This window comes from Pagrus pagrus, assembly GCF_965226575.1.
Source record: "Pagrus pagrus genome assembly, chromosome: 5".
Taxonomy (NCBI): domain Eukaryota; kingdom Metazoa; phylum Chordata; class Actinopteri; order Spariformes; family Sparidae; genus Pagrus; species Pagrus pagrus.
Window position 1 is genome coordinate 30,820,300 of NC_140189.1, and position 14,445 is coordinate 30,834,744.

At 42.0% G+C, this 14,445-nt stretch overlaps 1 protein-coding gene across 3 annotated transcripts in view; it reads right to left on the bottom strand.

Moving 5' to 3' along the window:
* LOC311257200 (ATP-binding cassette sub-family C member 5) overlaps positions 1-14,445 on the bottom strand; it is a 36,847-nt gene that overhangs the window by 11,869 nt on the left and 10,533 nt on the right. For all 3 annotated transcript variants that reach the window (XM_084352680.1, XM_084352681.1, XM_084352679.1), the window contains 15 exons: positions 10,893-11,040; positions 9,692-9,925; positions 9,172-9,345; positions 8,348-8,495; positions 7,062-7,210; positions 6,445-6,552; positions 5,035-5,385; positions 4,856-4,927; positions 4,570-4,694; positions 4,410-4,482; positions 4,085-4,288; positions 3,078-3,203; positions 2,659-2,770; positions 2,362-2,546; positions 1,832-1,978 (listed from right to left, as the gene is read on the bottom strand). In XM_084352680.1, the coding sequence (XP_084208806.1) occupies positions 1,832-1,978; positions 2,362-2,546; positions 2,659-2,770; positions 3,078-3,203; positions 4,085-4,288; positions 4,410-4,482; positions 4,570-4,694; positions 4,856-4,927; positions 5,035-5,385; positions 6,445-6,552; positions 7,062-7,210; positions 8,348-8,495; positions 9,172-9,345; positions 9,692-9,925; positions 10,893-11,040 (2,356 nt within the window). The remainder of the gene's footprint in view (positions 1-1,831; positions 1,979-2,361; positions 2,547-2,658; positions 2,771-3,077; positions 3,204-4,084; positions 4,289-4,409; positions 4,483-4,569; positions 4,695-4,855; positions 4,928-5,034; positions 5,386-6,444; positions 6,553-7,061; positions 7,211-8,347; positions 8,496-9,171; positions 9,346-9,691; positions 9,926-10,892; positions 11,041-14,445) is intronic.

Genomic DNA, 14,445 nt, shown 5'->3' on the forward strand with positions numbered 1-14,445 from the left:
CTCTGCAATGCAGTGTCAGGATGGGTTAGCTTGAAAAAGAGGATGCGCACCCAAAGGGGCACTGACATGCACGCACACGCATCCTTCCTTTCTCTCTGCAGCCAGCTTTGTCTCTCTGGCAGTCGCACACACACACACACACACACACACACACACACACACACACACACACACACACACACACACACACACACACACACACACACACACACACACACACACACACACACACGCAGTCTTTGTAAAGCTGTGACATGGCGGTGGACGGATAAATGGATTTGGCCGGCGGGCATTTTCAATTATGGCACTGAAACCATGAGAGCATGAACAAATGACAATAAAGACAATTAGGCAGGATCACTACTTTACTGTCCACCCCTTATATATCAGCTTTTAATATTCCTTTCAGAGACTCAACTCGGACTTGGAAGTCACCCCACATATATGACGTATTTGGATCGTCACTTCTGTTTTTACAGTTTTCTTATATCTGTACTTTTGTAAAATCTAAATCTTTAAACATTCGGGTATGTTCTTGCTAATTATCTTGTGTGGCCTGACCTCTTCCAGGTCACCACAGTGGACATCATGTGGCTCGGGCACCACTTCGCCTCGTCCTCTTGACTCCGCACATATCTTATATAATCTACTCTGTGGTTTTGTTGTCCCGTTCTTTACACTCCACATCTATTGCATGTCTGTCTGTCCTGGGAGAGAGATTTCTCCACTGTAGCACTTCATGAGGTTTCTTTCCCCCTTGCTTAAAAGGTTTTTTTTTCAGGGGAGTTTTGTCCTTACTTGAATCGAGGGCCTAAGGACAAAGGATGTAAAGCCCCATGGAGGCAATGCTATTGTGATTTGGGGCTTTATAAATAAAATTGACTTAACTTGTATGTGTTTTTTAATGTTTTCAGTTTAAATATTAAATATAAGATATAAAAAATTGTTAAATGTTGTTAATGTTGACATTACAAGTGTCTATGTAGCAAACACACACTGGGAATGGCATTGTCATGATGACTACCCTGTCATTCAAACTCCTTGCGACGCTACGCTTTCAATCATTATAAAGACAAAATTAGATTCATTGTCATACTTTTTGAAGAGGTTACATAACTCGGCCTATAATATAATTATTACACAGGTACTAATAACTTATGCTATCTCTTTATAAAGACTAGATACTGCAGGTAAGACTGCAGTGCTTTTGGTTGAGTGGACAAAGCATGTGACAGAACGACAGAGTTTCCTAGATGCGTCATGTCTCTTCCTGTATCCTAGGTTATGTTTTCTTTGTTTCACTTTTTGTTGTTTTCCTTCCCGTTTCATTTTTTGTTACTCATCTCCCCCCTGGTGTGTTTCACAATGCCAAAATATCCCTGCTTCCTTTGTGTATTTAGTCCTCTGTGCTAGTTGTCCCTTGTATCAAGTGTTCCAGCCTTTGTTCCTGGTGTTCATTGTTTCTAGCTCTTAGATCCTTGCTTGTGTTTTTTGACCTTCCCTTTTGCCTAGCCCTTTTTGGATGGCTGCCTGTTTGACCGCCTTTCTGTGTACTGAGCAATTTTCTTGAAGTAAAGGCTTTCAACTGTCTCCTGAGTCTTGCACTTGAGTGCTGCATTCCCATGTTTAGTTCTGATAATCTTATCTCTTTACAAAGACTGGATACTGCAGTATCTCTGGAGGGGGGAGGCGGGGTCGTGACTTGACACAAGACTTGACTTGCCTTAACTAAGGACTCAACTTGACTTGACACCACCTGTGACTTAAGACTGATTTTGTGGACAAAGCACGTGACAGAAAGACGGGAGTTTCTGAGGTGGGGGAAGCTTACCTTCACAAACACCAGTCCTCTCATCGTCTTCAGCAGTAAAGCAGCTCCCATGGATAAGATGTAAACAGTTGAATAATACTGAATGTGAGGGTTCAGTCTCATGCTGTTGCCCGCCGTCGTCTCATTGACCAAGATTAATGATGTGTTCTGAGTGCAGACGGAGCAACAAATTACAAAGAGTGAGAAAAAAAACAGATTTTTTCCCCACGTAGGAATTTTGCATCTAATGAAATAGAGGGAAGCACATAAAAAGTACATGAAAATGAGTCAGTTCAATGATATTTGCTATATGAAGAACATTTCTCAATAGCAGCCGCCGCCTGCTTTGCTGCACATCTGTTTCTTCACTGCTCGTGCCCTGTTTTTAATTAAGTTCCAACGGTGCTGTTACTTTTTTAATCATGCACGTTCAGATTAATTCTCAGTCGGTTCCCACCGCTCACTGAAGACTAGCAGTTATATATCTTTTGGGATATACATGCTAAAAAGTGCTGTCTATTACAGTAAAGCAGGGTCGTCTCCAAACTCACCCCGCTGCCCTGAGTGATCCAGTAGCTCAGCCACCAGTTGCTGAAGGCTACGCTGCCTGTGGTGGAGAGGAAGAGGAAGGCGTTGATGAGGAAGACTATTGGACCTCCTGCTGCTTTGATGTAGGCACCGTACACAGACCAGCCGACTGCACCAGAGCCCTTCTCCTCAGCTTTCATCAGTTGTCCTACATAAAGAAGGACGGCAAAAATGAAGTTACAGATGAACCATTGTCAAGGAAAACAAGCACTTAGCTTTATTTCTCCATGTAGCGCATGAGAAGTGGCAGGGTCTCTCACCTCCTTTCTTGTTTTCCACCTTTGGTCTGACCTTGGCAACATCAACAGCGCTGTCAGCCTTTTCAGCACCTGCCCTCTGCTGTTTGTTTTTTAAGTTCTCTTTCACCAGATTCTAGGAGACACAGAGGCAGGAGGACGGAAAGTTAGTTTAGGCACCGCTACAGATCACAGCAGGTACGACAACACGCTCCAAGTCATTTAAATAGAGATATCGTTGACAAGGTCTTTAGCAGCTCACTAGTAAATCAATGCACACATAAATAATGAAAAGCCATGTATGCATTAACATTTCCCAACTATAGGGCCTGCCTTTTTATTCTCATGAATTATTCAGCTTGTAATGTTAAATGCTGTTGTGCAGCGGGGGCAAACATGCCTTATTCAAAAGAGCTTGCCTGGTGCCTCCGGCACCCCCTTACCTCCTGTTGCATGCTGTTGAATAGGCTGGCATAGTCACGCTCTTTAGCCAGCAGCTGAGCATGGGTGCCGCACTCGGAAATCTGCCCATCCTTCATCAGAATAACGTGGTCACACTCAGACAGGTACTAAAAAAATTAAAATTAAAATAAAAAACAAAGTCAAAATCAAGGATTTAATGATGCAGACAATTTGCAGATTTGGAGCTTTAAACTTAAAGATCCCATATTGTATAATGTGCCTCCTCAGGCCTGTGATAGCTGACCAATCAGAGCAGACCTTTGGGCCTTAAAGAGACAGACACTAACATGGAGTGTTCAGATAGAGGATGAATAGAGGTGCTGCAGCAATGGACAGCATGAGATAAATAGTGTGTTTTTTAACAGATATAAAGTAAAGTAAAAGTGAATTAAGTATACACAATGGAAAAAAATACCCTTTCACTTGCCTACAATCGAACACATTTACTAAGTTATGGTCTAAATGGCTTATTTTGTTCTATGATCTTTTTGTTTTAAAACTTAGAAATCCTACTGGATTATCTCCCAACATAGTTATGTGCATCTTTAGTACTATACATCCTCTGTTTTTTCAAAATGTCAATACTTATTGGAAAATCTTATAGGATATATATTGTGTAAAAGAAGGATATTGGGAAAGTAAAGATTAATGGTTAAACTGCAAACTGTTTATCTGTTGCAGACTTCTAATGTTCTTTTGTAACTTCAATACTATTTCTTTGTATTTGTTGAAATGTTCTCAACTCTCCTCTGTATAACACATTGAAAAAAGAAGAGAAATAATGGGTTTTTTGAACATTGCAGCATGTAAACATTTTTCTTGTAGACACCTCGTAGGTATAAACCTTAAAATATGAGCATAATACGAGACCTTTCTCCTTTCAGGTCATTAAAGAAACATAAACAGTGGAGAGGGACAAAAATGCATGGAATATTTTCACAATGCTGAAACTACTGAAATATACATCAGTTGTCAGACAGCTCCTCACCTGCAGCTGGTGGGTGACAAAGAGTACCGTCTTTCCTTTGCCAATACCCCTGATAGCTTTACGGAAGACGTGGGAACCCACACAAGCGTCAACAGCGCTGAGAGGGTCATCCAGGAGAAGTATGGGCCGTTCACTGTAGAGGGCACGTGCCAGGCTCACTCTCTGGCGCTGCCCTCCACTCAGGTTGGCACCTCTCTCTCCAATCTAATACGTTAAAAAAAAAAAAAACTCTGTAAAACTCTCTTCTAGTTGTGGAGAGTTAGAGATATATATACTAAAACTGCACCATGCGTAAAGAAAGATTTACTGCAGATTTCTACAGTACCTCAGTCATGTCTCCATACGGGAGCTCTGCAATATCTTGGAGAAGACAGCAGGCTTCTAGGACAACATTATATCTGGTGAGGATATGATGAGAAAAGATGTTAATTAGGGGTCAATTTGATTGCTTTTGTTTGCCATCATTATACAGTAGTTGATCTTACTTGTCATGGTCGTACTGATTCCCAAACAGGATGTTCTCCTTAAGTGAGTCATTGAGGATCCAGGCTTGCTGTGACACATATGCAAATCCACCACTTGCAGCTACATTTCCCTCTAACAGGGTCATCTGTGTGAGGAGAGGGATGAAAGATGAGAAAACAACTGAAACATTCCTTTTTTCCTGTCATGGCATAGTGTTTGAATAAAAAGTCTCAAGCTATCCTTGTTGCTGTTATTCATGTCTGTACTGTCTGTGAAACTCTAGTTGAACAACCAGTTGAATCTCACCTGTCCCAGTAAAGCAGACAGAAGAGAGCTTTTTCCGCTACCGACACCTCCACAGATTCCAACCAATGAACCCTGCAGATGGGAAAAAAAAACAGTGGCATTGTAGGAATTAATAATGAAGCAGGAACAGGTTTCTCCATCTACCTAAGTTGGACAGATTTCTGCGTATGTGTTTTTACCCTCTTAATGCGCAGGTCAATGCGGTGCAGGGTCTTGTGCAGCGGAGGTCGCATACTTTGAGTTGAGGAGATGGTGCTTTGTGGACTCTCCAGCTCCATATTCGTGAGGAGACTTTGTGCGGTGGGAGCTTCCTTGTTTTCTTTGCTGTCCTCCGTGGAAATGTACAGGCTGAGCTTCTCCCTGCGGAAGACGCGTTTCATCCCTCCTTGCTTCTTGGGAGGCGGGTTAGGCTTCGTAGCCGGCGTGCGTGCCTTTTCCCAAGCCAGTGTGGCGTCCTGAAATTCTACCGCGTTGTCAGGATCCCCCATTTTGACCAAAACAACTTCTCTGTCATCCATCATAAAGAGCCTCTGTGGAGACAGACAGTTGGTTACTTTATGCAACATTTAACTTTGATCACATATAGTAAAGATTTGTTTCTGTGCATGACTAAAATATATATAGAAAAAGAGGCTCAAAGCTTCTGTCTCTCCTTATGTTACAGCAAAAGAGTGTTTACACTCGGTATGTTCCTAACAAATAATTTCCCTGATGTTTAAGTCGATGTTTTAAAACCCCTATCATGTTTTTCTTCCCTTCAGTGTGTTATATAGATTATTGTGCATGTGAACGATCTTGAAAGTTAAAAAGCTCAAAGGCTGCACTATTTCAAATGAAATGAAATGAAATGTGTTGCACTTTGCGGTGTGCATTATGAACACTGCAAATTATTATTATTACGTAATAGCTGCGGGTGGCTGTGTAACATCTTAGATGCAGAAGTTAACTGATATTGTTAACATATGTACAAACATTACAAACAGATGCTTACTTTAAAAAAAGAAACATTTGACAAGGAAGAAATTACACTTTATTGCAAATTATGTCAATATGAAGTTCCAATGTGTGCATTAATAAAATAACAATAATATATTTAACTGACTAGTATTTCTGGTGCTCGCTGGGGCAGCTGTGTCAATATATTACTCAGTCTAGTGCTTAAGGTACAGTCTGACCTGTCCTTGAGTATGTCATTGTCGATTCTGCGTTAGAGTGAAACACAGGATGCCTCAGGCCTTTTGGTGCATCCTTGGCAGCAGCGCTTGCTTACTTAACCCTAGCTGGCTCAGTGAAACCATCTCTCACTAACATACGACTTTTACCATGTGTTCGGAATACAGTGTGTTGAAAATGTCAGTATGTGGTGTGGGTGGGTGGCTGTTTAGCATCAGCTCGTGCACCTTCTGATTGGCTCCGAGCTTTGCAGAACCTGCATGCCCACTGACATACTGTAGTCTCAATGTCTACTTTATGTCTACTGTTGACCTTCATGAAGTGTATGTGATATATAATAAGTTACTGAATGCTTGACATCCATACCAGCCAACTCGTTGCGTTGGGTGGTTGACGGACTTGTTTACAACTCTCACCTGAAATCTTTGGACGGCGACAGCACCCTCCGACAGTGACCTCACAGCTGTTGGTGTGATTTTGAGAGCAAAGGTCATGGAGTTGAAAATGGCGACCACGGTGAAAGCCTGAGATGGGATGTGTTGAGAAAGAGACAGTTATTGGCTACACCTGACTTGGTAGACACTTGATCCATCAACCTTAAAACCACAAACCCCTAGGAATATAATAGAATATATAAGTGTGTTGCCAGTAAAGACAGATGAATCTAAAATAAAATTATGCAGTGAACATACTTAAAGCAGCCACAAAGAACGACCTCTGTGGACATAAGTGGTAGGTTTGCTACACATTTTCAAAACTCTTCTATTTGCAGGATGCATAGCGACGAGGTAATGTGTCTATTTGTGGCTAATAACTGTTGAAGTAAACTTTTGAGACCCCTCAATTCATCCTCAGGACCCCTCTATACAGATAGTTTTAAATTCACGACTTATTCAACTCGGAATAATATAATAACTACATCGAAACAGGCAATCTTCCCGCCGATGGCCTCGTTTGCTTACGTAGGTCATATAGAGGCATATGTATTAAATTTAAATTCTTTCACAACCAACCTTGTAGTATGTTTAAATACCTGGGCTGCAGTGAGGTCATAGCCCAAAGCCATATGTAGGGTAAAAGTGCACACGCTTGCTATCACCAGGACAATGGGACCCACACCCACTGTGAGACTCTGGATGACCCCGGCTCTCTCCAGTATCCCCCTCTCTTCTGATCGCACCTCTGTTGAGCAGACAAGACACAGAGAGAGAGAGAGATGATAAAAAGGCAAAGAAAATAAAGTATGGGTTGAGTGACTCCCAAAGGGTTCTCCAGTGAACATTCAATCAACAACACCATAAGAGTCCCTAACCAACACACAGCAAGTGCACAGAAATAGATACAAGAGGGAGGACAAGGGCCCCGCATCCATATAAGGCATGAAAGGGGCTTCAAAACCTGCTGAACCTTGATAACTGTCCAAGTGTAAAACCCAAATCCTGCCTCCCTTCCTTCCTCAATGTTTGTATCTCCCAAATGCACATGCTAGCTGCTTTGTTCCCCCAGTTCATTGGGTGCAAACCCTGGAACAAAAAGCTTGTGCATCTTTAATTCAGCCCCAGCAGCACAGTGTGAAATAAAAGAGCTCCCTCCTCCTGGTACATGATATTCTCCATGGGATTCGCTCTGGATATTATGTGTGTTTCTGCGTGGATTACAAAAGCAAGAGTCACACGCCGCAGGCAAAAAACACTGTGATCATCAATTCACCAACAATAGTAATTGAAGGGGATGGCACTGTAACTCTTCAGACTCATTGGCTATTAAGTTGAATGCCAATTAATTATGATTATAATAGGTAATCAACGGACAGCAATAAAAATGAGCCCCACCTGGCTAATTTGGAGCATGATTAAAGGGGGAGAATGATCCTTATCCACAACCTACAGCAAGGTCCTCATGAGAAAAGGCCATCGCTAATTCATGGATAAGTGGAGCAGCCTTGACAGTCACTCAAGGTGTCATAAGGCCCCAAACACATTGCAAATTAACCTTGAAGCCAAGGGATTCAAACTGGCCTTGATTATAGAGGAGGGCACGGGGAACCACATAAACGGAGCAAGCTAATGAAAATGGATTTAGGGTCAGGGTTATCTTGCCAGTTCACTAAGAGGATAAGTCTAATTCCAGGCGATAAACTGACCAATTAGACACTAATTTGCAACACAGTGACAGGTATTCAAATGAGGTGACCCTGTATTCTGAGCGAGGAATAAAAAGTATTAAAAAAAAAAGTTTGCGTCTTAAGAAAACTGACAACAAACATGACATGAGCGGTGTATCATGATGTCGCCGAGACATTTGGGTATAGCCACTCACTGTCAATATTTTGTGCAAAGGCATCTTCCCAGCAATACATCTTGATGAACTTTATGCAGCCCAAGATCTCGTTCATCAGCCTCACGCGCTGGTCAGTCACGGACACACACTTTTTGCGGTAGTACGCCGTCAGTCTCGATGTGAGCATCTGCAGAGACAGGAACAAAGGAAGTGATGACAAGAGAAATAAGTGGCAGGGGAGGAAATGAAAGCAGACACAATCGCATTAGCCGTGCTGCAGGGCTGTCCGGGGGACCGGAGTGATAAATGCCTCTCACATCAATACAAGGGTCTCTGGCTGTCAGGCTCCAGCTTAGACTGAGTATAATTTGAAAATAACAGCTCCAAAGTTGACAGGAGATTGATAGCCGAAGAGTTATGATGCTTTTAAAAAGTGCTGGATGTAGTCTGCAACTGCCTGAATTAACAAAAAGATTTCACAGTGATGAGTGCTCATGTCGTCTACTAAACTGATTTTAAAAAGTTATAGCTCAGAAAATAATGAGTCAACAATAAAACAATGGGCCATAACGTTTGGTGAAACTTTTAGAAGTTGCTGTTATTGAATTGCTTGTCATTGGAGTAATGAGTGTGATCATCACTGCAATAAAACTGCATTCTGTTGTTGACACCACATTAAAAACACCGACAGCTGTCTGTCTTTATGTGTTTGTTGTTATCAATCTATTATAGTTTGTGTGCCTGTAATAAATGCATCCAGTGTTTTGTCAACTTCTTTGTAACAGCAGCGTTGCACTAATGTCAAAACTTGATCTGAACAAGATTCTTATCCTCCTGTCTCACTCTTACAGCTGAAGTCGTACCATGGTAGGGTAGAAGAGGATGAAAACAGCTGATCCAATCAGCGCTGTGGGGCCCAGGAAGTATGCAGAGTAGGACAGACCCAGCAATCCCACAAGGGGCCCCCCGGCCAGCAGGCAGCCCACTGACACCGCTTCATACAGCCGCTGGCCGTCACTGGTGCAGATGTTGATCAGCTAGACACAGAGACAGTGATTTTCATTATAAATGACATGAAGAAATTACAATGAACTAAACCTTTTCAAACAAGACACACTGAAACCGCACCACTAAGTCAATTTTACAAATACAGTTGTCACTATTCCCACGTTTACTTGTTGGACAATGATTCCTCTTAAGCTGTGTAATGACTAATCTTAGACAGCCTCCCATCCCTCAGGCTATGGGATTTGTGGAGATCTAAGCAGGAATGGTGTAAGAGCAGAAATGAAATCCATCTCAATCTTCTGTACGTGGTGCCCCACAGCGAGGGATGATTTAGTTAATTTGGAGATGAGTCTCCTCAGGGGTTTTATCACCTACTTCGCCTGGGCCGATGTCTTTAGTGCTGCGTAGGCGGAGGATCTTGTTGAAGGCAAAAGTAAGAGCTGCCCCACGGAGGCGTGCTGCAGTGCGGAAGTTGACGGCCCACATGAGCGTCAGAGACCAGGAGCGCATCAGCTCCATGAGGAAGATCCCGGCTGCCAGAGACAGGCCGTACGGCACATAGGTCTCTGAGCTCTGGGAATACTCCAGCAGAGCTCGAACCAGGAGAGCCTGGGAACAAAGAGGGAGAAAGTGAGCAGAGAGGAGAAGATGGTGAAGGAAACAGAAGAGAAAACGTAAAAGAAAAGAGCAGAAAAAACAGGAACATGGAGGAGATAAAGTGGGACAGGAGAAGGAGGAGTAAAAAAAATGGGATGAAAGAGAGGGTACGGTTTAGGAAATGCCACAGTCAAGTCAATTTTATTTATATAGCCAAAAATCACAAAGTCTCAGGGGGCTCTTGTAGCGGGGAAATAAAAAACAGATTGATAGATAACGATAAGCAGGAGGATGCACAGAAGAAGATAAAATATTCAGAATATTTAAAATCAATAGATTAGATGGTCTGGTTTCACAGACAGGCCATCAATTTAAAAGCATTATGGAGATGACTTTAGAAGACCACGATGTGACACGTCAAATATGTAAAATAAGATTGGAAATTATAATCTACAAATACAATACACACAGCATGACTTTGTTAAAGTGTACTAAATAAATCAGTCAGAATGTGCAACACGTGCGTCATTGTGTAAGAGCTAAATCCACTTAATGCTATTAGTTTCGGATAGTAGCGGGGACGTAGTGTACACATAACATCACAGTGAAACAAGCAGCTTGGCACACGAGGAACAATGGGACCTGCTCAGCGATATCTCCAAGTCTAATTGCCTTTTAGTTTAAGGTGATTATTTAAAATTTCTGATAAGGAATGTTTTTGGAGAGAAATCTGAAGCCAAAAGAGTGGCGGACACAATAAAAGCATATTCGTGGTCCAAAGCGTAACTGGGTACAACTATCACTATCTAAGGCTTTGTAATCTCCCAGTATGGTTTCATTTCAATTTCCAGAACAGCGTGAAATGGGATAAAGCGATTTTCACCCAGACTTTGGACTCCAAGCCAGCGACCATTCTGAAAGGCATATTAGCCGAATCAGCAGAATATACAAGGGGGAGGAGGATTTGGATGGTACTCACGGGCCCAACGAAGCATGCCACCATTGTGACGAGGAGGGAGAAGATGGCCACCAGCGTGCGGGTCTGGCAGAACCTCCAGAAGACTCTTGACAAGGACGCGCCCTCTCGCCCTCGTCTTTTCAGCTCATCGTGCCACAAAGATTCGAGCCTGGAACCAGAAATCAGGGGCAAAATGATGACGAGCTGTATGAACTCAAATCTCAACCAAACTTTATTATATTCTCAGTGAACTTAATTTACCGAATCAACAATTAGTCAAAACTAGTTCAGTCCAGTAATACCAACCAAAATGGCACACAGTAGAGCAGAACAGTCCCCTTTCGAACTCACTCATAAAAACGAGCCACATAAATACGCCTGGCCTTTTAATCAACATCCATGCATTATTCCCTGTGAAACTGACAAAAATGTCAAAAAATGGCCTTTCTCGCAAAAAAACTGAGAAAAAATTATATTCTGGGTCGAGACCCATCTTTCATCCAAGTATTGTGGAAATTGTTCTGGTAGTTTTTATGTGATAATGCTGACAAACCAAGCAATCACCAAACAAACAAACAGACCCTGGTGTTAACATAACCTACTTAGCAGAGATGATTAACCTCATGTAAAAGTTGGCATTTTCATAAGTTAAAAAAAAAACTTTATGCATTGTTATTTATCCTTAAATTGAGTTGATTAAAAACAGTAGAGTTGCAATTCAAATTTATCAGACTGGCTGAAAGCACAATATAAACGGCCAATCAGTTGAAAATCCCAAAAGAAAAGTGAAGGCAGCACGGCTGATAATAACGTAAAGGTGACCTCCAATATACGATCATGAATGATGCATCACGTAATTGGACTGAGAAAGGTACGGCCAAACATGTTAAAGACGTGCTAATGTACTTTCATTGCAGTAAAATGCCCCTCGAACGGGGTAGAAATATCTTGTTGGCCAATGCATCACTGCTAATGACTCTATAAAGCAGCAGCAGAGCAGCTGCAGAAAGTAATTTACGCCCTAATGACTTTATTAAAAACGTATCAGAGATAGACAGAACATTAAACCAACTACACTCTCACACAGACTGATAATTACTACTTGAAATCAAATGGTGTTCAAATCGAAGGAATTACAATGAATTGCAGCCCAATAAGTGCACAGAGCACAGCTTGAGAAATGGAAATGAGATTTCTCTGTGAGTAATACATCATGTGTCACTAGATCAAGCAAAGAACAGTGAAAAATGTACTGAAAGATCACCAAAGAGAGAATATTTCATGATGGTAAATACTAACACACTATAAATCCAAAATCACGTGTATTAGTAGTTTTCATTATCGTTATCAACGATCACAGATCTGCAAGTGTGCAATCGGTCACACACACACACACACAAATGGAAATGGGAACACAAGGGCAACAGTGTGGGATCCAAAGGAGGAGTGATTTGCTTTTAAACACGGCTGAAATGTTCCTAACAGCAATCGTCTCAATTTGCCAGATGGCAAGCGAAGCTGATGTTTCGTGAGAGTGTTGGCCAGGACATCGCATTCAAGGTTCGCACCTCACTGAGCACCAACAAGTGTCAACTCTCCCAGGGTGCTTTTCCCATCCCATCCCCCTCCTCCTCCTCCTCCCGCCATCATCTCTGCTTTGCATCGGGGTTGCGTAACTGTTCCTGCTATGTAAACACAAAATAAAGGCCGCCGTCTCCCGCGACTCTGCAGTGCTCATGCACAGCATCACCCACCCGTGCCAGTCTGATAGCCTCCCCTCTTTGCGCTCTTTACAGCACTTAACGTCCTGGCCCTGAGCCAAAGCCTTTAAACGGACCAGGTCATTTACAACCCACGCAGCTGTCACCAGATACAAGAGAGAACTTCCTCAAATAGTCTCCCTCATCCTTGTTGCCAAGTCATGGCGCCATGGCTCGACAGCACGTGAGTGAGAGAGAAAATGCATCAACTTCCCCTTCGGCAAGTCGTAAAAAACAACCGCACTTCAATGACCTCTATGTAATTCTTAACTGTCCATTCATAGAAGCGGTGCATCAGTACAAGCTGTTGTCTGGCAGGTAAACAGTGACTATAAGCTCATGGTCTGCCCCACGCTGAGTCAAGTCAATGACAGCTAATGAAAGTGACAGCGAGACACGGTGCATCGCAGGTAGAGGAGTTAATGACATAACCATCCAAGTCAGGCACTAACTCTCACTGTAATCTCTAATCCCTGCTATTCTTAGCAGCCTCACGTCCAGGCACAGTGTTCCTGTGAAGGTAAAAGAAGACTGGATGTTCATGAATGAAGTCTCACTGCACAGACTGACCTCAGAGAGCACAAACATCACAGTTGTTTACATGGCAGGGAATTATATACTTAAAGACCGAACCACTGTGGCTTCAACTGCAACATTTCAAGATATACAGTAAAACATGATGTTCTGACCTATCTGATGTTTCTGATGTGCTTATTTTGTGAACTGTGTTGCTCTGTGTAGCATCTTTGATATCTACCCAACAGCCTGCCTGGATTTTCTTATTTACTCATTTCTTTTGCTGTGCTCAGGACATGTTACCAACTCCAACTTTCGGTATTTGACATGCTGGGAATGAGACTCAACTATCGACTATCTTTCTGGTGCATTTATGAAAAAATCCTACAGATTCTACCTTTAAGTTTAATAGTCTTTAAATCATATTAATATGACGTAAGGGCTCTGTTAGCTTTGCACAGAAAGAGAGAGGGATACTTTTATGTTTATACCCTGAGTACATTTCTTACTCTACAGTTAGATATAAAAACATCAAGCATGGATTTTAGCAGACTGAGATGTGTACTCTTTGAATCAACATGATGAAAAGAGCTAATTAAATTGTATGTAAGCTAGAGCGTGATGCAGGGGGTTTCTACTTGGAAGTTATTGTGAACAAACAGTGTGATTGTTTCTATACTGAGAATGAAACTGTGGCCCTTATTCCCGCTCACTGTCTGCAGCTTGTTTGATGAAGTTTATCCCCACATGCATCTTGCTCACATGTAGCGCAGCGAAAGCAAAGAAGAAGTTTCTCAATATTTGTTCAAAAAAGAAAAACAACCCCAGTGTGATAGAGATCAGTTCACCTGAGTGAAGCTCCACTGGGTCCTTGAGAGAAAAAACATGACTTTTTCCACCTTATGGATCATTCTTTGCATCATAATGACTGTCGAACATGACGCAACATGACTATTACAGGATTGTAGCACCATTTTGACTTTGATTTCAAAATCTCTTAAGTTTGTGTTAACCATAGACCTCATTTCTGGCATCTAACTGAAGAAGATGAGGGAATCAGAGGTGCAAAAATGCTAACTTATTTCTGACTTTTAGGACTCATTTCTGTGGCACTCTGTTAGGGATGTATCTATTGTAGAAGCAATAAATACAACACATGGACTTCACAACTGTGCTTAAAGGGGATCGTTTTTTTTCTTTCCTTCAGTTTTTTATATAGATTCTTATGCATGTAAAAGATCTTGGAAGATAAAAAGGTCACCGAGAGAAGCTCCTCTCTCCCACAGAAAACACTGCTC